Below are 19,106 nucleotides of genomic sequence, written 5' to 3' on the forward strand. Positions count from 1 at the left end.
AGTGAGGAGAAGCCTGGGAAGGCATTTCAAATACTGCTGTACCTTTTTCAGCAAGCCACTTGTATAACGAGGCAAAACACATCTAGAAATGTGGTTTGACCTGTGTGTGACTACTATTATTTTATAGTTGAAATTATTTTATCTGGAATTGTCTCTACTGCTGGACGTATGAACAGAAGCTCAGCATCAGCGTTCTGCAGATACCTCGGGGCTCAAACTCTGTCCTCTTGCAAAGGTAGGCATGTGGGATCGATCAGGTTTAAACACTATCTGACAGTATCACTTGTAGCAAGCAGGTGCTTTTTTTTTTATCGGGAAGGTATTTGCAACATGCTTGCCAGTGCCAGGGGAAACGGGAATGGGCTGCTCACTGTCCGTGCGCTGCTATATCCCAGTATTTACTTGTTAGGAACAGCTCGCAAAACAAAGCAATGCAGTTTGGAATGATCTTTCGAGTTGTGTCGCTTAAACTTACCAAGTGCAGTGAAATTCAGAGTTTTCTTACAGGGAGCAGCACCTCAGTGCCAGGCAGGGATCACGCACTGAGTCCTGCTGCACAGTCTGTGAGCTGCTCCACGTGAGGGGTAGGAATTCACATAGTTTTAATATTTAAAACTTTTAATACCAGGCCTGCTTTAACACCTGCCCTCAGCAGACCCAGCAGGTTTCTCTCTCTTGAGAAGACTTATCAGTGTGACATAACACAATCGTTGGGGAAGACAAAGACCTTTTATGACCGGTTGGCTGAAAGGTCGGGTGCAATTTGAGTGATAGCACAGACTAAAAATAAATAAACTAATAAATCCTGGTTTATAAGGACACTTCCTCGGGTACTGTGGCACAAGCTTTCGCAGCGGCTGTGGGGTGCCAGCTGTCCCGGGAATGTCGCTCCCCAGCGCCGATCCCCGCTCCCAGGAGGAGCCCCTGGCGGAGGAGGAAGCCGCGGTGTCGCCCCCCGGCTCCGAGCTCCCCGCTCCTCCCGCTCCTCCTCCCGCTCCTCCCGGCGCCGTGCGCGGGGCGGAGCCGCCGGGGCCGCGCTCCCCGAGCCCGGAGCGGCCCTCGGAGCCGGCGGCGGGAGCCATGGCCGAGGCCGACCGGGAGCTGCGCGTCCGCATCATCGAGGCGGAGGAGACCGAGGCGGACGCGGAGACGGAGGCGGGGGCGGGGGCGGCCGGCGGCGGGCGATGCGCGGACGGGGCCGCGCTGCGCTGGTGCACCACCGGGGCGCTCTGCGCCTCCTTCCTGGGGCTGGTGAGTGAATGAGTGTGAGTGAGGGCGGCCCCGGGGAGCGGTGCAGACCCTTCCCCGGGACGGGCGAGGTGATCCCGCACTCTGCCCTGCAGGGGATGAGCATCGCGGTCCTGGGTCCCACCTTCCCCAACCTGGCCGCCAATGTCGGCAGGAACGTCAGCGACATGTACTACATCTTCGTGGGCCGGTCCCTGGGCTGTCTGACCGGGTCGATGGTCGGCGGGGTGCTCTTCGACTGCATGAATGCCACTCTGCTGCTCGGTGAGTGCTGCCCCGCCGGACACTGCCCGGGGCACCTTCTGCTTCTCCCCAGCGAGCGCAGCCCCAGAGGGAGATGTGTCGCCTTTACGGAGCGGTGCCGAGCCCCGGGAACGGGAGGGTCCGTGGGATGTGGTGCTGCTCCCCGCAGATCCCCGCTCGCTGTCGCCATGTTCCGCCCCGGCCGATCGCTGACACGGCGTGCGCCGGGCACTGCTGCTCTGCAGCATCGCTGCCAAGAGCCTGGGCCCGCCGGGCACAGGCACAGCCGGAACGGGCACTGAACTGACCAAATCTGCACGGATTGACCGAGTGCTGCCTTTAGTTTGCACTGCAAAGTACAACTGGGCTTTTTTTAGTTCGCATCAAGTAATGTGCACAGTGTAGGTGCTCTTGGAACATAACAGGCTTCTGCAGTGACACTACAGCACGTGGAACAGGAAGCTGTGTTTTGGCTGCCGGGTGTGCGGCGGAAACCTTCAGCAGTCACGCTGAGGCGCATTTCCATGGGGGAGCTTCCCCTTCCCTTAACGCTCATCAGTCACCATCATCTTCGTGTACTGCACGGAAGTCTGTAGCTTTTGACTGGAGGGCCGTAGCCAAATTTTAACTTAATTAAGGTGGGAAACATTAATTACTGTCTGTAATGGTATTAACATTTAAACTGTAGGAACCACAGTGGATGGTTTTGAGAGTTTTCTGGACTTGTGGAGACTTGTTCTTGTAAGAGCACAGGCCTGGCTTTGTCCAGGCAGAGTGAGGCTGCTCAGCCATCACGGTGCCCGGAGCCATACTCAACATCCAGAAAGGAGGGGCTCCTTTTAGGGTTGTCTTAGTGTCTCACTCCCGCAGAGATTCTCAGAACACACCTAAAATAGCGGAAGCCCTGGTCTCTTTTGTTTTCAAGTGCCTTTGTACTCTAAGCTAGGGATTAAAATGTATACCAGGGCTTGCTCTTCTTCTTCTTAGTTCAGGGAACTGTGCCTCTCATAAGAACCTTGCTGTAATCATATATATGGTCAGTTCAGATAAGATCCCTTTTTCTATTGCTAGTGCTTGCAGTTGTGGAGTGGGTTCCCTTGAACCTCCTCTTTGTGCACCTGACAAAGTCAGACTTTGACTTCTGTAATGGAATCAGTGTACACACCTGTAGAAATGCAATGTTAACTCGAAATAATTTCTTTTCCTGAGGATAGCTGTCTGTCAACAATGCTCGGCAAATGATGGATCTCCTTATCCTTTCCAGCTTGGTGGTGCTTATGGCAAGAGCACCATTTGAACTACTGAACCTGTTCTCGTTTTATCATCTGAGGGCTGCCTGTTAAAGATTTTGACTTGTGTAGTTTTTACCTTCCATCTTTCAACTGCTGGAACTCTGACACAGAGAAAAAAATCTATAGAGAGGAAAAATCAAAAACATCATCTGTGTTTGTCAAGGAAATTTTTAAGTGCTAATCATCAGGCATAGAGCTGAAATGAACTACCGAGCCCTTTCTGGGAAGTTATTTTTCGGGTCTGAGTGGGGCATCTTGGGAGCTGTACTTAATATTCTCCATCTCTAATGATTTCTTCATGTGGCTCAGCATGCGCACCTTCAAAAACGTTTTGAGGCATGTATTCTAAGTATCTTGCTAGGACTTTAGGGTTCTGGACATTGTTGCCATTTTTGTTTGGAATCAACCTAATTACATCAGCCCCCATTGATGTTTTAAGTATCTGCTGCATCTGTGATCATGTATGGATTTGAAAAATAATAGAGACAGCTGAACTGGTACAAGCTTTCCAAGAACCTAATACTGTCTGTTCAAGTTATTAATTGCAGGTTGTTTTATTATGAAGGCAATTATAAGCATAGAATTGAACTGCTGAACTTCCTCCCAAATGGTAATAAAAGCAATTTCCGTCTGCTAAAAATATTTTTTGAAATGGCTTATTGTAAGTGTAGCCAATAATGGCAAAGCTAATACAGTTAATGAATTGTTGTTAAACTTATTTATGAGAAATTTTGTAGTTCTGTCTAAAACTCCAGAAATTCCTTGGAATACATCCCTCATGTGAGAACAGAACATAAAGAGAAGTCAGAATCTTTATATGGAGATCACTTGGTAGACAAGGTACAATTACTTCATAGGATTTTTAAGAGCTTAATTATTTGGGTTCTTTTAAAAATTGAGCCAAATTAAATGTTGTGCAGTTCTCAGAGAACAGGCTTGACACTGTTCAAACTCAGGTTTTACTGGTTTCACGGTGAAGTGAAATCAGAAGTTTGCAGAAAACTTCTTAGTGTCCAAGCAGGAGCTGCTGCTCTCTTTGATAAGTTTGTCATGTAGGTTTTATATCCTGATGAAGTTAATTTTTTTTTTTTTCCAACTAAAAAATGATCTGCTGAACTTTCTAGCTGCTACTGCAAACCATGTATTGAAGTATTTACATTGCATCACTTATTAGGATTACCTGCAACTTTAATAATCATGAATTAATTTGTATTTCTTGGTCTTCTGTGTTATTTAAATGGAAACTGTAGTATGTGAGTTTTTTGTTTTGTTTTTTTAACCTTTCCAGCCTTATCCATGCTTGGAACAACGGCTGGTCTTTATGTGATACCCTGGTGTAAGGACTACCTGCTATTAACAATCTTGATGTCAGTTATTGGAGGTTCCATGGGAATTCTGGACACAGGTAAGGGACCCTGTGGTCTGACAGTTCTTTCACCAAAATAATGGGAAACTTCAAGCATACCAAAACAGTTGCTGTTTTTTCTCGTGATACATCTTAAATTATAAGAGGGGAGCTGTTTTACCTAGCTGTGATTCTTTGATTAAGCTGGTTCTGAGGCTTCCATTGTTTGTGTGTGTATGACAGGCCTTCCTTTAGGGGCTGGGGAGTGGAGAATATCTTGTTTCCTGGAGAAGATCAATTTGCATTTCAGTGGACCGTTACTCTAAGCAATTTTTAAATTACTCATTTAAATTACTCATTTAAGGAAGCTGGTCAGGATATGGTTCATTAGCATTAGCTGGGCTTAAGCTAGTTCTGAGCAAAGCCTTGGTGTTTGAGATTCTTAACAGCTGCTGTTGGCAGAGTTGCCCACCTACAGCTGTCTCAGTATCAGCTGGGGTATCACAGCACCATGGTGCCCATCTCCCTGAATTAAGGGATATTTCCCACCTTTGGCCAGCCATGCTTAGGTGTCTGGGAATACAAATTTGTTCTGTCCCCCAGATTCTAAATCTGTGGCATGTGCTTACTGCAAATGGCCTGGGCAAAAAATCCCCAAACCCAGCACTTTTGCTGAAAAGCTGTTCGAACCCAGTTTCTTAGCACAGGCTTATTATTGGAGGAAGGTGATCTCAGGGGTCTTTTACAACGTAAATGATACTATGACCCTGAGGTGTGTTGGTAAAGTTGCAGAACAAGTATAGGTGTGGTCAGGAAGGTCAGTTGTTATACTGGAGGCATGAAAAATGAACTCCCACAGAAATGAGTCCCCTGGGCACGGCTTAGACAGGGTGGGTTAGAGATGGCTGGCTTTAGAAAGCAGTTTGCATCAGGAGGCAAGGCCACAGCAAAGGGTTTGGGCACACTTAGAGATGCCTGGGAAATGCTGGCATACTTGCAATGTGGAGATTAGGAAATGCCCGAAAGTACATCAGTTAGCAGAGTGTTTTGGCTGACTGCTGGAGCACGTGGTGGTGAAGCAACACCAGCAGCCACTTCTGGCATCTCTCCAGGCATGTCCCAGCAGTGTGTGCTGAGCCTGCTGCCCTACTGCAGGAGCCTGGGGATGCTTACTACCCAGCAAGGTACTACTGGAGCTGGTTCATCACCTTAAGGGCAGGGTTACTTCTGAGAAGGAGCTGACCCATGTGTTAGCTTAGCCATCCAAACAGTTCTGGAAGCATCCCAGCCAGCCTGGCTATGGTGGCTCAGCTGGTTGGCAGCACAGAGGAACGATGGCTGCACATGTGAACTGTCTGCCTTAACTCTGTGGGGTTTGAAGGAGCTCTGCTAAGGTGTAAAAGGAGCACGGCACAGGATCCAGTAGTGAAGAGATGGTTTTGCATGGCACAGGTCATGTTAAATAAACTGAATGCAGAGCTCTATTTGCTGACTCCAGTAAGATTGTTATATGTGGCACTTGGTTTAAAAATTCTTTTTGGGAAAAAAAATCTTGTCAGCCAATGGTAAAAATACCTTCAGTGGGTGTACTGCTTGGATCAGAGCTCAGAGCCAGGGAGACTTCACATGCTGAGCAGGAGTAGCAGAAGAAACTCACAGCAAGGCAGAAGAGCAAAGCTGAATTGATTTGGAAGAGTGCTGAGTGACAAGGGCTGCTGTACTGCAGCACAGGAATTTGATTACTGTTTTGTTTTCCTGCATTCTTCTGAGGGACTACTTCAAAACACCTCTCTGAGATCTTATTTCCTACCATTTTTGTTGATCTACCGATGTTGTAGTTTGGTGTTTGCAGAAGTACTGAGGTAAACCCTTCTGTTTCTGGCTAGTCATTTGAACACAGTGGGGTGGACCCAGCCCATCAGAAGCAAGTGAATTGTTATTTTTCCTGTGGTGTTGTTTAATGAGGCCTCTGATTCTTAGCACTGGGCATTTTTGCTTTTGATACTTAGAGAAATGAGAAACACTTAAATCCACATGTCTTTTAAATACCTCCAGGGATGGTGACTTAACCACTTCCCTGGGCAGCCTGTTCTAATGCTTGACAACCCTTTTCCATGAAGAAATTTTTCCTAATACCCCATCTAAAACTCCCCTGGCACAGTTATGTCTGTCCGTTGCTGCTGGATTAAGCCACCGTGTGACTCTTTGTTTTGACTGCTGTGTATATCCTCCTAAAGCTCAAGTAATCTTCCAGTTAACTGGTGTTTTGCACATTTTATTTGCTAAACCTGACATTATTGTACATTGAATCAGTAATATAGGTTTGTTTGTTTTGTTTTGTTTTTATTTTATTTTAAACAATATCTGGTCTTGGACTAAAATGAATCTTTCTCTCTCTGATCTGCAGGTGGCAATGTACTGGCACTGAATACCTGGGGATCAGAGGTTGGGCCACACTTGCAGGCTTTGCACTTCAGTTTTGCTGCTGGTGCATTTCTGGCTCCGATTGTGGCTAAAATGGCCGTGGTGGGTTCTGTATCTGAAGAACTTGCAGGGGCTGAAAAGACAAACCAGTCTGTCCTGAAGTCTCTGCCAACAGCATCAGCTGCATCAACTACACCAGCACCAAAAGACCATCACGATGAAGACTTTTTGTGGTCCTATATTATCATAGGGAGCTATATTCTCTTAATTTCCGTCTTCTTTGTTGTTTTGTATTCAAAGGGCAGCTCAGATAGAGACAAATCAAAGGCTGCTGCACAGAAGGGCAAGCTTACCAAATACCACTGGCCTCTAGTTGGTCTCCTGTTCATATTCTTCTTATTCTACGTGGGAGCAGAGATCACTTACGGCTCTTATTTATTTACTTATGCAGTGGTCTTTGCTGAGATGACGGAAAGTGAAGCAGCTGCTTTGAATTCTGTATTCTGGGGCGCGTTTGCCGTGTGCAGAGCAGTGGCAATATTTGGTGCTGCTTTCCTGTCCCCTGCCACCATGATCGTGATAAGTCTCTCATGCTCTACTGCCTCCTCATCAGCCCTGGCCTTCTTTGCACATTACCGAGCCTCGCTGTGGGTGGGAAGTGCCGTGTACGGAGCATCCATGGCCACCGTCTTCCCCAGCGGCATTGCCTGGATAGAGCAGTACACGGTTATTGAAGGAAAAACGGCTTCTCTGTTTGTGGTGGGCGCGGCGCTGGGCGAGATGTGCATTCCTGCCGTGGTGGGCCATCTCCAGGGCAGGTTCCACCACATTCCTGTCGTTATGTACACTGCCTTTGGCACTTCCATAATGACAGTCCTGCTCTTCCCCGTGATGTACAAACTGGCCAACGCTTCCCGGAAGAAGGACACAAAAGAAGTGACTGACAGCGAGACCAGTAAAGCTTTGCTGTCAAACTCAAGGCTTACTGAGGACGAGGAGGAAGATGAGGATGTGAGACAGTGGAACGATGCAGACTTCGAGGTCGTAGAAATGAATGACAAGCTGAAAAAGTCTCTGACGGACACCTCCCATAGGATACCAGGGGACTCTGCAGCTGAAGTCTCTCTCCAGCCCCATCTGGACGATGCATTGGGCCATCCTCCAGTGGTTGCTGGTGGCTCCCCTGGCAGACAAAACGGGAATGTTGACTCAGAGAAGAGTGAATAGAGTCAAAGCTGACTTTTTTTTTTTTTAATGGAAATTAATTGAATTGTAGTTGTTGTCAAGCGATTCAGGAATCCTGTCATAGTGGTGCAGAGCTCAGCGTGTTCATTTGCCCAGCCCTTTCTCTTTCATTTTCAGCCTGCAGGGATGTGTCTTGGAGTGGGAAGGTCCTCAGTGTTCTGAATGGGTCAACATGATAAATGTTTGGCTATGCCAAAACTGTTAAAACTGAAGAGATGCTTTCTAAATGTTGCTTTCTAAATCCAAGGATGAGATGCTGTAAAAACTGGGAAAGAAAGGGTCTGCTCAGACGACTCAGTTTTTTGAGGTGGGTGAAAGGTGCAGGTCTGAGGTGCTTTGTCACAAAATGTTTTCATGAGTGAGGAGAGAGATCTGTTATCGGTAATGCTGAACTTTCTTACCTTGTGAAGGAGGAATGTTTCTACTACATCTGAAAGTTGTGTGTGATCAGATCAGTTAAAATTTCTGGTGATGCCCAGCAGCTATAAATTGAATAACCTTTTGGCAAACTATAGAAATTTTTGGTTCTGAGACAAAGACAAGAAAAAACTGGAAATTATTTCTTAAGAGTGAAACCATGCCAATCATGGCACTATCACTGAAATTAAGAAATGTATGCAGAAGATGATAAAATTATTATGTAATCTTTGAATGGTTTGAGTTGGAAGGGACCTTTAAAGATCATCCAGTTCCAAGCTGCTGCCATGGCACGGACACCTTCCACTGGACCAGGTTGCACAGAACTCTATCCAGGCTGACCTTGAAAACTTCCAGGGATGGGGCATTTACAACTTCTCAGGGCAACCTGTTTCAGTGCCTCACCACCCTCACAGGAAAGATTTTTTTTTCCTTTTAGTTTGAAGCCATTCCCCCTTGTCCTATCACTACATGCACTTGTAAAAAGTCCCACTCCATCTTTCTTGCTGGCTCCCTCCAGGTAGAAGAGATTACTTATTATATGGTATTTTTAAGCCAGCGGTTTAAATTAAGGTTACAGCAATTTCTCTTGTCTTCCTGTGCCAAGATTTAACAGGCTAATCAACGAAGATTTAAGAAGGAGAGAGAATTATCAATGAGACAACCCTTTCCAGTATGACTACATGCCCCTGGCCAGTTGGATTGGTGACATTTGCATTTATTTCTTCGGGGGATGACATGGAGATAGACTCTCCCTAGTGGAGAAGCCATGTTTGTATGTGTAGGTTCATTGCTGCTAAGCACAAAGTCCTGGGCAGGCGCAGCCATGCCAGGGAGCCCTTCCAGTAAGAGAAGAAAAAAAAGTAGCAGCAAATGGCAAAATCTGTCTCTGAATAAATAATCTTGCCATTTGTCAGCTTGGAACTCCAGATCAGTCAAGTATTTTTTTAAGTCTATGTGATCAGAATGTACTCTTGTTTGGGGTTTTTAACTTTGCACTTTGATAAATATTTTTCTTGCTAAGATGTTTCATTTAGTAACAAAAGGGCTCTAGGTGTAACATAGCACAGAATCTTAGATGTTCCCTGGGTTTCCAAGTCTGCTTTTGTTCCCTCTCTTGTCCTACAAGTGTGCAACCTGGGCTTGCATGTCTTTTTCTTTTCTTCTGAGAAGTTAATAAGAAGCCAGAATCAACTTGCAGTGAAAGTTTTTTTGTTTATATCTCACCATGTTGCAGGGCCTCTCTCTTTCTGTGCTGCTGGCACTTCAATGCCACTGTGTTTCTGACAGATTGCTTCTGTAGCACCTTTTTCCAGAGCAATGCATGAACCTCCACTTTAAAATGGAGCCTTGTTACACTTGTGGCACAATGGTTCTGTTTGCTTTGCAGGAATGGTAAAGACTCGTAAATGCCAGTCCCAGTCCTGGCCTAGGCACAGGTGCTGGGGTGAGTCTGTGTAGCCCTGCATGCTGAGCTGGTTTGCCGTGGAAGCAGTGAGGTAGGCAGAGAGAGTGGATGAAATGAGGGCAGCTGGAGCCTGTATTTCACTGTTTTTCCTCTTCCCATTTTTCCTCCTGCACACTGCTCCATTCATGTGGAAAGTAGGGGGTGTCAGCTGATGGCGAGGACAAATCCCACTAGTGGAGGGGGAGGGAGAAGGTGCAGGACACAATGAAAGATATGGAAACTGTTCTGTGGCAGCTCCCCCCTGGAGCTGCCATCCCCCTGGCTTTACTTGCATTGACACTGCTATAAAAAAGTTTCCCCGTACTTAAGATCATGTTGCCAGAAGAAGATTATCTAAAGAAAGATACTGGGCAACCAGGAAGATTCTAAACTCCCCCAATTCATGTGCTAATTTTGGATGAAATTCCAGAGCAGAATGTCTGCTAGTAATAGTGTAAGACTATTCTCAGGGATAGTTTAAATGGATTGTTTATATCATTTGCATAATCAAGTACAAAAAAAAACCAGAAAATTAAATCTAAGCTACATTGGGAAATACACTGTAATCTCTTAGAAGCTTATCTACTGCATATATACAAACACTTATTTGTGTTTCTGACCATCTTCCAGAAAACGCAAAAATATTGCACAAAACAAAGTTGGTTTTTTGGTTTTTGTTTTTTTTTACTGCCTGTATTAACTCCTGTATGAGTAACTTCAATTCATCCCCATTTCCTCCTGGAAAAGTAGGAGGCCTATGTAGTAGGAATGGAGCAACAGGCTGGAATCATGGTAAGAGCAGCTTTTTCCCTCAAATAAAGGATCCAAAAAGCAGTGGCTGTAAGACAGTGGAAGCTCAAGAATTATCTATGTAGAATCACTTTCCACTGATGTGGACTTAGTAAGGACTTGGAACCTTCACTGTCTTAGTTCTGGTCTTAAACTTGAACAGGGATAGATGGATAGAGCGCATTCTCCTTATCCCTTAACCAGCGTGCTTCTAATAGCAGGGGCTGCCCTTGACTGAAAATGAAACACTTGAAGCAATTTAAGTTTAAAACAAGATCTAGGACATTTCCAAGGATGAGTCCAGCTCATACCAATTCAAGGCACCCTCAATGGTCAAGGCTTAGCTCCCTGCTCTTGGATTTTACTGTTCCTCAAGGCTTGTTTTCAGACAATGAATGTTAGTTTTCATATGTTAAAATTTCCTTTCAAAATGCTTCCTGGCATATACAGCTGAAGTGAGGATCTATTTACAGTGCAGATCTATTTTAAGTTCCAGGTTCTCCAGAAAGCTCAAGTACTTAGGGGTCAGGGGTTGAAATCACTTTGAGTAACTGTATTACATTGCTATTACCCTGCTTATGCTAGAAAAGCCATCCCTCTGTTGAGGACAAGAGCTTTAAGCCATGGATGCTGTACCTGAATTTGATAAGAATCTTATTTTTGTCCACAAACCCAGGACTAGTTTGAAGATGAGTGCTCTGCTCCAGTGTGAAAGTTAACCTCTTGCAGCTAAGTGTCATTTAATACTTTATTTATGCTGAGGCACTGCCAAGTGCTGGACTGTATTGCAAGCACTCACTCCTGGCATTTGCACTTTTATCCTGTACATGACCAATGCTTGAATGCAAGACCAGGCAAAGTTTTATGCCTTGATGTTTTCTTTCTTTTTTACAGTTACTTTGCATACAAGTGCATTGCAATCTGTGGATGTTCTATTATATATGTAATTGTTTTTATTCTGCTTGATGTGGGTTTTAAATTGTACCATGTTCTGTGATATTTAATAGACTGACTTGTGTCTTGACTGTAATAAATTTTTATCTGGAGAATGCACTCAGGTTCCTTGATATAAATAAAATTTTGTTATATTTTTCAAACCTCCTCTGGACTTTTAAATTCAAAACTCAGTCCTTTTTTGACTAATGGTAAACTGGAAATGTTTCTCTTCTGGTTTGGGGAAGGCCTCCAAGAACTGCTGCTGATATTTTAGATCCCAAAGTTTAAGCTGGATTCTTAACTTTGATTTGAGCAGTGTTGTTTTCACATTATTGTGTGTGCCAGAGAACGGAAACAAATTTAGGGTAAATATTAAAAACACCCATATAATTTTTTACCATATCATTTTATTCAACTTCAGTATGGTTTCCATTATTAACTTCTAAAACAAAATGATTTCCAGTTTAGAAAACAATGCACTGACCACATAATTCCTTTTCCATTTTATACAGTTATACAAATATTCTAAATACACATTTTGTCAAGATGGTGGCAAATAAGATTTAACTGTACAGTACATAAGGAAAGAAAATATTTTAAGCATATTTAGAAGCAATAGAAATGTCTATACAAAACAAGCAAAAATGGAATAAAATTTTATATTTAAAGTATTGCAACAGTCCCACAGGTTTGTAACAAAAATGTCTTTGCACAGTTCCTCACAATGCCCCATTAATAGCTAAAGCAAGACAGCAATTTTTAGAAAATAATGTTTCAAAATGCTACACATGGTACTACTGCTTGCACAGTCTGATCAAAATAACGATCTACTTGGAATCAAGCAAAACTTAGGAGGAGATATACCAACCAACTTTAAAATTATCTGTATAAAAGTCATTGCACATTATTTTACTCAGTTGTTTGAAAAGTAAAAAAGTGTATTTACAAAATATTTCGCAGACAAAATTATAAAGTGAATGGATAATATATAAGTAACACGTCTTGATACTGACAGTTCAAGAACACACACGAATGGTTTTATCGTTTCAAGAGGTTTTCAGTGCTCCTTCCTCCAGGAAGTAAACTTGACTTCTACTTTGAAATGGATTTACAAGATGTTACACAGAGCTATTTCAACATCAGCATTATAAAACAGTATGTTAGAAACATGAAAGGAAGAAGAAATTTTTACATCTTAAAAAGTGAGCTATTCATAGATCAACAAATGGGTTGGGTTTTTTTCTTTTTTTAATTTAGTTATGGTAAATGTTCATTATTCTTCAGGTAATAAACCCAACAGTTAAAATGGAAATCTTGGACTAGGTGAGAATTGAAAAAGCACCATGCACAATAGTCTTAGTGTGGTAAACACTGAAGAAAACAAAAATAGCACCTGGAATCCTGTAACACAGATCATTTAAAACTGGTCAAGCAGCTGGCGGAGATAGGGTGCCTTTGACAGTTCTCTGCTCACTCTGGAGCGCTTGAAGAGTACTGGGCAGTTGAGGGAGACACACTGGATCTGCCGATCAAAGCAGCCTGTGCAGTTCTTGCATATCTGGATTACACAAGAAAAAGCGAAACAATTATTTTAAACAACACAAGTGAGGCATAGACCATTAAGGGACTACTAAATCCTCTGCCTATATCAGCAGAACAGGCACAGCCCTTCCCCCCAACATGGAGTGACCCAGAGCAGCTCCCTTCTCTGCTTCAAGCCTCTTGGGCTGCTGCCAGACAGCTCATTTGGCCACTGGTGGGTGGCTGGCAGCAATTCCCACTGAACTGGGCAGAGAGCAACAGCAGGACTCTACAGCTTGGGTTTCAATCCTGCTAATTATGTTCTGCTTGCATGTGGTGGCACTTGAAAAAACAAGGTAAATTAAGTTTAAGCAGGGAAGTGTGTTCTATTTGTGATAAACTCACTCTCTATAAAAGACTAGTGAAAAAAGACAACTCTTATCCTGCAGTTATTCTCTGCAGAGGAAAGGGACTTTAAATAAATTACTCATTTCAAGATAAGCTTTAATAAGTTTTACCTAGTCAGAGTCAAATCAATCCCAACACAGAAATACATATGCCACAGAAGTTGTACTGCTCACCTTGTTTAAGGAACTACTTGTTAATGCTGCTTCAAAGTACTTTAAATGTGAGATACCTGATGGAATAAAATAGCAGCAGGCACAGTTTTTCCAAAGGTAGATATCTTTTGGAAACTAAAGGCCACTGCTTTGCTATTTTATTTTTAACCTTTGCAGCATTTGCCACCTCCAACAGTTTTTCCAAAACCTTAGAAATTTGCTTCCAACCACACCTGTGTTTTGTAACATTAAAATATTGCAGAGTTTATCCTATCATTTGTACAGCCTGATCAACAAACCCAAATAATGTCCCTTTGCTTTTAAAACTAATTATTTTCCTTTTTTCCAGGTCCCATGCTGATACCAGGCCTGGATCAGCACCAAATCCCTTCAGACTGACATTAGCTGGAGAGGGGCATCCCCTCCTGACCAAGTCCCACAGGTGGCACCTCAGAGTGCCTGCAACAAATCCTCTGGCCTGCAACTGTGACCAGAAGGAACAGGATTTAAACAGCTGGTTCCAGGTTTGTGAACTAACTCAGGCTGTGGCTGGTTTAAATGCAAAGGACCAAACTAAATGGTACCTGAAACATGTCGTAAATTCAGTTTGTGTTGAGGGGAGAAGTCTATGGTTTTAACCTGGAGCATGTAGTTTTTGAGTGCAGTTTAAAATAATGTACAGCTCAGTGTTATATCAGTTTTCTGTTGGCTTCAGCATGTTTATAATCTCAAAGGGCTAAAAATTTAAGCTGTGAAGGATATATATGCCTTCATACTAAAATAAGACAGATGCTCCTACAGAGAGATCAAACACTGACTGGGACAGGATGCCAGGCCTTGCTGAGCTGTTGAGTGTTGCAGGGACAAGAGAACGTTTGAATCAAACTCACTGATCCTTCTGTGGGGCTGGACCAGTCTGCCAAGTGCTGCCTTATTCCTGAACAAGAGCAATGCAAAGGGTTCAAAGTACCACAGGAAAACAGCAGAACATGCATTTCCTCATTTCTGCCATTCACAATGCAGATAAAGGCAAATATTACAAAATACAGCAAATAGTCCACACCTTAGTAATGAAATATTTATGAAGTGAATTACAGTGCATTTTAGCAACCCCATGAGAATCCATCAAATCAATGCTTAGATTTAGGAACATTTATATCCCTGGCTTTAAGACAAATCTTTAAAATAGTTCATGTGCTAGTGCTAAAAATAAATCTAAATGAAAATATTTATTAATTATAAAATATGACAGTATGAAAATTAGGTGAGGGTATGCACATGTTTCCACAAGGGGAAGCATTGTGCTTTGCTGTAATTTATTCATGAGCACAGTCAGCTACCCTCTTAATTGACTTCTAGCTCAAGGGGAAAAAGCAGCTTGCAAAATTCCTATCGAGAGGAAAGGTAACAAGAAAATCCCCAAACTAAACCATATCCATGTTATGCATATAAATAAATAAATTTTCTGGCCCCAACATTTTTGTTTCTAGAACATCATCTGTTTTAATGCAAAAAAGAGTGAATATTTTACACTCTCACAGCTCTCTGTCATTATAAAAAGGGACCTACAAACCATACAGGGTACTCTTAAAAAATCAGAAGAAAATGAGAAAAGCATTTTCTGTTCTGATCCCCTCCTTTGCCTTAGCTTTCCGCAAAAGCCTAGGAGATTAACAGCTGCTGCACTGCCTCCAACAGCAATGGGAAAAGCAAACAAGCTGCAGCACATTTAACACCCGGACCATACTTCCCATTTCTGTCGGGAGTATTCAGTAACACACTGCTTTGAAATTTCAGCCCCTGTCTTTTGCTGGCAGACATCTGACAATGCTTTAATCGTACCTGGACCAGCTGTTCTTGTTTACGCTCCAACTCTCGGATTTCTTGGTTGAGAATCACTGCCACATGCTGTGGCTGGCTTCTGCATTTATTACAGATCCCATACTGGGTCAGTTCATCACACACGGGACAGTGTAAGGTCGTGAAATACTGGGAGATGGTGCCTTTGCGTCCTTCTAGCTCAGTGCGGGCAGCTGAGGCAGCCTTCTGAAACTGTTAAGAAAAATAATTAAGAGGTAATGAACTTACAAGAGAGCAGCTTGCCTTTTTCCTCGATTATCCTAGATGACATACTTTTCTTTTTCCCAAAGGAGTAAGAAAGTGCAAGATGGCCTGCAGGGCATGGGTTCATACACAAATTATGAATGTGCATCACAGCACTTTGAAGAGTGCAGCACTGGCCCCTGAAGTGATACAATGAACAGAACCCTCCCCACACCTATTTCACAGGGAATCAGAAAAATCTTTGGTCACATGCTTAACTCCTGATCTCACCTCAAACTCTGCCTCCTGCAGCTGTTCCTTTTTTAGGTGCTGATCTGATTTGCATCTAAATGTGCCCTGGCTGCAGCCCCAGTGGCTGCCTTCTGGATGCTGCCTGCCCTCGAGTGTCTGTGCTGGGCAGTCCTGGGCACAGCTCTGCCATGGTGCTCTGTTCCCATGGCTCTAGCTCATGCTCTTATTTCCTTGGACAAGGCTCCACCACTGGCCCATCACCCTCGGAAGTTCTCCTGTGGCTCTGTTCCCTGTGACTTCCTTGCTGCTCCTTGGCCTTGCAGAAAGCCAGGGCTCTTTTTACCTTTTTAAAACAGCTTGTTGGAGATACTTAAGGTGACTGCCATGGTGCCATTGGAAAGGTAAAGAAAAGAAGAAGAACTGAAGTCAATCAAGGCTGTGTTGGGAAATACAGCTATACTACTATATTGCAGTGGGAACACGATGTACCACTGTGCTGCTGAAGTCTGTTCTGAGCACAGTAACCAAACTACACAGATACACTGTCTTTCACCATCCCTTTTTGTCAGGGGAAATCACAAACTAAAATCCAGTTATCTAATGCTTCTTTTCCTGCATCTCAGTGACTTCTTTAACTTTTAGGGAAGCAATATTTGGATATTATTTGTTTTAAGTTCCTGGTGATACAAATTTTTAAAGTGTTCCTGCTGATGGGGCATGGCACCACAGGAAGGACTGTCAGAACATTTTGGAAAAACAGGAATTCCAACATCAAATATAGAGAGATTTAAAAGGCGGTACAGCCTAGCAGATGCACATACACATACTGCTAAAAATACAGAGTTATGGGAAAATATTTGCTTTAGCTACAGAAGGGATCAGGAAACAGAAGGTGACTGATCAACCCTGCACTGAAGGGCTGACTGAAGAAACTGATTTACTATGTGAAAAACAACCCCACACAGAAGCTCTAAGAATCAGAACTGCATATTTGAGCATCAAACACTGCTTCACAAAATAACCTTTGCTGTTGCCTCCTATCAACTTCATTCCACTAAAAGTCACAACAATGCCAAACGCTGCACACAGACGCACTGCACTTGCTAACTCTTATTTGGAAACACTCACCCGGGGCAGCTCGTGGTACCAGCTGAAGACGTCTATGCCAATGAGTGAGAACACCCTGGCCAAGGGGGGCAGGATCTGCTTGGTGATGTAGTAGGTGGCGTTGAGCCTCAGGCTGGGGTCCTGCAGCACTTCCAGCGGCCGCCGGACGAGCTGGATCAGGGGCAGGCCGGGCATGCCGTACACAATGACGTAGGGCACGCGCTCCCCGACGCGTGGCTCAGAGCGACGGTCATAGGCAAGCATTCTCCTGTCAAAACACAGCCTTGAGATTGCATCCAGAGGCAAATTCATAGTTACTTCATTTGCCTGTAAGCTTCCCCATCTGATTAGATTAGTTGCTCTCCAGATGACTGGAGTTAGTGCCTATTATGAAGCACAGGACCAAAATGTTTCACTTTTAATTTGTCTCTTGATCAGACCTAAATTTTGGAACTTGGGACACAAGCCCTAAAGACACGGTCTGTTTGAGGTCACTTGGATTTGCATGAAGATTGTGTTCTAGTTACCACTTCCTTAAAAAAAAAATTAGTAAGGAATGCCAGGGTACTAAAAAGAGCTCAAGTACAATTTGCTTTCTGGTCACATTCTGGTCCTTTGCTTTCTGAGACTGCTTTACTCAGAAAGCAAAGGACAATTTAATTTGAAGTAGGTATCAGTTTTGGACTTGGATATTATTTTATTTGAAAAGCATAGCTTAATTGGAAGACCTTTGGTATTAAGCAAGGTGACAAAATGTTTCACCTTACATTATCTATTTTTTTATTACTTATCAAGGATATCAACAGGATGAAATATTAACTTTAAGTAAGGTACTTATTAAAAATTAAAAACTATGCCTGGTAATGCATTTCACAGCACTAAGAGACATCACTGTCACAATTTGTAATTTATCTAATAACCGTGAGTGGTGAGTAATCTTGAAGAGTGCAGCCCTTGTACAAAACCCAAACTGTAAGTAGCAGAAGTGAACACACTATTACAGTGTCCTGACAAGACTTTCCTCTTGAATGTGTGGCTCTTTCCAGGACTACAAAATGGCTTCCTAGGACAATCTCTTTTCCAAAACAGAGAAGAAAGTCAGGGACAACTGCTTCAGCAGTATTTGAAGGAGAACAGCTGAACATCTGACCTGTAACTCAACAGTACAAAGGTCAAGAGGAAAAATTATCCAAAATCTTCTATTCATAACATGTCAGTACAAGGATCAAGAAAAAACAACCCTATGAGCTCCTATCTACAATCTGTCTGCACAAAGGTCAAGATAAGAAATATCTATGATTAGCACTTTTTGATCTCATTACCTGGTAATTTCCAGAGCAGGTACACAGGCTCCAGGTTTGTATGCTGAGCTCCCTCTGTACTCTTTTGCAAAGATGAAGTCCTGCATGCTAGCTTTTCCTTCCAGTAACTTCATGCATTGATTCTGAACATACTGCTTGATCTGACTTATGTCCCGTGTTTCAAATAGCAGCTTGATAGAACACTCAAGTATCTTTACAACCAATGGAGAAAGGCAAGAAAAACATGTATGTTTGAATAAAAAAATAATTAATTCAAATAAATTCAGTAAATTACATGGAAATAAAAATACACTGCACAGAAAAAGTACCAGTGGTGAACTAGGATATTGATAGACAACAGGTTGCAATCTCTTCCACTCAAAGACACTCATAAACACATTACTGGACAACTTTTTCCTCAGTCTGCCACATCATCCATACTCCAGCACTAAGATTTTTTCAACAATGAGAGAGTTTCCAAAGTATGAGAGAAGATGTTTTTCCCTGCCATCTAAAATATTTTGCCATGACTTTAGTAAACCCTTTTATGTGGTTACCTTTTTTACTGGCATGCATTTCTTTCAATTTAGCTAAAAACAAGATTTCCTAATTTCTTTTTAACCTCTTGATACACAGCTTAAAATTAAACAGGCAAGAAAGCGTATCTTAAAGGAATTCTTAGCTGAACTAGATTTATGTAAGTGAGCTATTTGGAAGACATGAGATCAATGTGCCTCGCTCATCATCTGGCAGTAATACTTCCAGGTAAAATGAACTGGATCAAGAACGGTCTTTGAGAGAACTTACATGGGCCAAGGGCTTTTTATGGGGTTTTAGGGGATGAAATATAACCTGTAAAATACAAATCCTTGTAATGCTGTAAAAGATCTTCAATTTATCTTTCAAATGGCTCACAGAAGAAAAACAGATGAAGAT

General features: G+C 43.0%; 2 protein-coding genes across 4 annotated transcripts in view; one reads left to right on the forward strand and one right to left on the reverse strand.

Moving 5' to 3' along the window:
- Positions 1–20: 20 nt before the first annotated feature.
- On the forward strand, positions 21–11,544 carry MFSD4B (major facilitator superfamily domain containing 4B). 2 transcript variants are annotated; one of them, XM_058836357.1, is made up of 4 exons: positions 21–235; positions 1,344–1,512; positions 4,072–4,188; positions 6,536–11,544. In XM_058836357.1, the coding sequence occupies exons 2-4, from the start codon at positions 1,347–1,349 to the stop codon at positions 7,777–7,779; spliced, it is 1,527 nt and encodes a 508-aa protein (XP_058692340.1). In that variant the 5' UTR covers positions 21–235; positions 1,344–1,346; the 3' UTR covers positions 7,780–11,544. The 2 variants fall into 2 exon arrangements, with proteins under 2 accessions (XP_058692340.1, XP_058692339.1); XM_058836356.1 differs by lacking the exon at positions 21–235 and adding an exon at positions 727–1,251.
- A 229-nt stretch (positions 11,545–11,773) lies between these two features.
- Positions 11,774–19,106, reverse strand: part of REV3L (REV3 like, DNA directed polymerase zeta catalytic subunit) — a 113,653-nt gene continuing 106,320 nt past the window's right edge. For both annotated transcript variants that reach the window (XM_058836354.1, XM_058836355.1), the window contains 4 exons: positions 18,192–18,382; positions 16,891–17,137; positions 15,310–15,519; positions 11,774–12,944 (listed from right to left, as the gene is read on the reverse strand). In XM_058836354.1, coding sequence (XP_058692337.1) covers positions 12,804–12,944; positions 15,310–15,519; positions 16,891–17,137; positions 18,192–18,382 — 789 coding nt within the window. In that variant the 3' untranslated portion in view covers positions 11,774–12,803. The remainder of the gene's footprint in view (positions 12,945–15,309; positions 15,520–16,890; positions 17,138–18,191; positions 18,383–19,106) is intronic.

This window comes from Poecile atricapillus, chromosome 3, assembly GCF_030490865.1.
Source record: "Poecile atricapillus isolate bPoeAtr1 chromosome 3, bPoeAtr1.hap1, whole genome shotgun sequence".
NCBI lineage: Eukaryota > Metazoa > Chordata > Aves > Passeriformes > Paridae > Poecile > Poecile atricapillus.